Below are 3,553 nucleotides of genomic sequence, written 5' to 3' on the forward strand. Positions count from 1 at the left end.
AAGTATGATTATAAAATTATAATATTACTGATGAAAGCACAAAGCTTAGTAATCAAAAGTTTAAGAACTTTAAGAGCTATCAAAAATATAGTTATTTAGTATATTGATATTTTTAATTTATAAGAGTTTTGGCTGTTGCTTTAAAGTTGAAATATCTAGGATCTTACTGGGGCAGGTTGTTCTAGGTGTTTGACTAAATGGAAAACGTTGCAGTGTTTTAGGACTACCCTTTGAGTTTGTAAATTTCAACTCAACCTTTGAAGGCACATCAACTTGTAATTTACCAATATCTGCTGTGAAACAAAAGAAAAAATTTTCCATGACTTAATGTGATTCCATTAACATATTTAATTTAAAACTACATTTACATTTACCTTCTGCTTGACCATTACTTTTTCCTGGAAGTAGTTGATATCTTTCTAAATAACGCATTGTGGCAAAAGACATATTTGTACCTTGTACATTGCTAACCATAAGATGTTTTACAGATGTAGAACCTTGCCTTTGTACTGCTAGTTCAGCAAGTTGTTCATCGGTTAGATACTTTAAAGCTAGTGCTTTCATATGCATACTTGTATTTGTTTCATTTACAGCACTTGTAGCATGTGACATATTTGCTTGATAATCCAAACGTGGATAGAATGATAAGTCAAATGCCATCCTTTTAAATAAATTATTAAAATTATTCACTATACATAATATAGATTCAATTATTCAGAGTAATGTCACACAAATTTATCTTAAATAATAAACAAAAATTGAAAATAAATAAATAATACATGTAGATGCTAAGATTACAATGATTAGGTATGTTTAGTAAATTATAAAAACATTGACTAAAATTTAAATTAAATTACATATTTACATTACTCAGATTAAATAACATAATTATATTATTATTTAGATTAGCAGAATTTAGACAATTTAAACTACTAAATAAACTTAGATAAATGTGAAACGTACTTGTTGCTATTGTTCAATTCTTTAGCTTCTGGGTTTTCACTTAAACTAATTCCAAGTTTTTTAAGTTGTTCTAATGTAGCTACTTTTACAGTATCTAATACTGCTCTATTTTCAGTCTCATCTCGTTCATTTTGATTTACTTTTGTTTGATTTTGTTGTTGATCATCTATAACACAAGAGTTTTGTAATAATTGGTTTACTTGTCCAAGAACATTGTTATAAAATGTCCACCCCACTTTTGAACTACGTTTAACTTTTTCACTATCATCATCACTAGAATACTCATGCATTTCAACATGAATACTAGGCTCTGGAGTGGGAGGTGGCCTTTCATTTATTTTCAAGTCACCACCATTTAAAATTAAACTATCTTCAATACAATTATTCTGTTTAGAAATTTTTCTTTCTTTTCGATAATCTTTATAATAATCTGAATTATCTACAGAATTAGTTCCTTTTACATTATCTCTTTGTATATTTGATTTTTTATATTGATTTGTATTAGGGACAGGATTTATCTTATAATTTTTATTTTCTAGAGCATTATATTCAGTATTTACAGTATTTCTTTGTACTATTGGTGTTTTTACAGTTTCATAATTTCTTATTTCCTCTGTACAAGTTCTTTCTAAATGTTGTTTTGTATTACCCTCAGTTTCATTTAATTTTGTAGCTACACGTTTACATAATTTAGGAGATCTAGATCTATGAGTATCTGTTTCTCTTCGAATATCCATATAAGCTTGTTTTTCTAAATCTTTTATAGAAGTACTTGCATTTAAATTACTACTTTGTTGTTGACTAGATGATATGTAACTTTCTGAGTCTTCAACTATATTTTCCAATTGTGCACTAGGCATTCGAGTAAAAGAATTTTTATATCTTCTTAAAGATTCATTAGTGTCCTGAAAACCAATATTATTACACATTTTTAAATTTTCTTGCTTGTGTTGACTATCTTTTTTCTCATAATCCTCAATATCTACAGTAAAAGGACTGTTTTGTACAGTGAACTCAAAACTTGTCATTACACCAATAGAAACTTTTTGTTCCATAAATGTTTTTTTTGATTGTCCATCTGTTAATATTAATTCTTCTTGATTCAAATTTTCATTTTCATTACAATTTTCTTTCCTTTTATCCTTGAAGGGATCGCTTTGATATGCAGTTTTTTTTGTGTTTTCTGATATAGTAACATAGTTTGAAGCATTTACAATATCATTAGAGTCTGTATGTAATTGATCACTTTGTTGCTGCAATTGAAATGAACAAGAACATCTTTTTCTTTCCTTCAAATTTTCTTCTTGTATTTTCAGTAATCTATCTACTTGTGTCTGTAGAGATTTAATTTGCTCATTTTGACTATTTATAATCTGTAATAAATTTTTTACTGTTTCTTGATTATCTGTATTCTGAGTAGAATAAGGTTGAAGTTGGGGAAATGGATATGCATTCATATTAAAATATCGGTTCTGTTGCCCCACATAATGTGGCAATTGAAATTCATTCCTATTCAAACTATTTGGATTAATAGTTCGATTTTGTAAGTTCGGTTCAGTGACTGAATCATTGAATGGTACCTTTTGCTGTTTAGAATTATGAGTTGCTAATTTTCTTTCATATAACAATGGAGAATATTCATTTTCATTAAGAATATAATGATCAGTGCTAATGCAATGTTGAGCTTTTATGCTTTGTTTTTTTTCAGTATGTGCTGTACTATCTTCTGAATTTTCATAATAATATTTACAGGAACGATCATCACTTTCTCTATGTTTTTTTCCCTCATACCTTGAAGCATTATGACTATCTTTCTTCAGAGTGTAATTCTTTCCTTTAGATCTATTTAAAGCATCTGTAGTGTTATCTTCTGCTAAGTAAGAATGTACCATATAATTTTGATTTGATTGTGCTTTTTGTGGAATTGTATAATCATTAATTTTAGAAGTTGGAGGGTTCCATGAATAATTTTGTTCTTTCCATGCAGCATATGACGCATTAATATTTAAAGGAGATGAAATCTTATTTTTGAGCATTAAACTTTTAGATGCCACAGGTGCTGACTGAAAATCTGTATGTTCTATAGTCTTGCAACTTAAAGGTTTATCAAATATTAAAGAAACTTCAGGAACAGATGGTACTGTAAAGCGCTAAAATTAAAAATGTTAAAAGTTAAATACATTGATATAAATTGTTGTTAAAACGTAATTAATTTCTTAATTAAAATGCATTGTTCTACTTAGTTCTCAAATTTAAATTAATTACAAATAATGATATTAAACACTAATCCTTAAAGTTAAATGATATGTATTTTCAACATAAATGGTTTGATGTTAAACTCTATTGCCTTTATGCATTATTTTACATTTTATAAAAAAAACTTACATTAAGTTTAGATGCAGGTTTCGGTGTAATTCGTGGTTCAAATTCATCTTCATCATTGCAAAAATGATGCATATTTCAATTTAAACTAATAATTTTAATCTGTTTATTCGTTTATTTCCACATGTACATTATAATCATTAATGTTATCGTTAATATTTTACAATTATCTAAATTTTTTTATAAATATCTTGTAAATCACTTTTCT

At 27.0% G+C, this 3,553-nt stretch overlaps 1 protein-coding gene across 1 annotated transcript; it reads right to left on the minus strand.

Annotated features, from left to right (window-relative positions):
• Nucleotides 1–117: 117 nt before the first annotated feature.
• LOC108576587 (synaptonemal complex protein ZIP1-like) lies at nt 118–3,420 on the minus strand. Its single transcript, XM_017939603.1, has 4 exons — nt 3,349–3,420; nt 964–3,113; nt 375–661; nt 118–290 (listed from the first exon to the last, which is right to left on the minus strand). The coding sequence occupies exons 1-4, from the start codon at nt 3,418–3,420 to the stop codon at nt 118–120; spliced, it is 2,682 nt and encodes an 893-aa protein (XP_017795092.1).
• Between the last annotated feature and the right edge of the window lie 133 nt (nt 3,421–3,553).

Source organism: Habropoda laboriosa, unplaced genomic scaffold (genome assembly GCF_001263275.1).
Source record: "Habropoda laboriosa isolate 0110345459 unplaced genomic scaffold, ASM126327v1 scaffold402, whole genome shotgun sequence".
NCBI lineage: Eukaryota > Metazoa > Arthropoda > Insecta > Hymenoptera > Apidae > Habropoda > Habropoda laboriosa.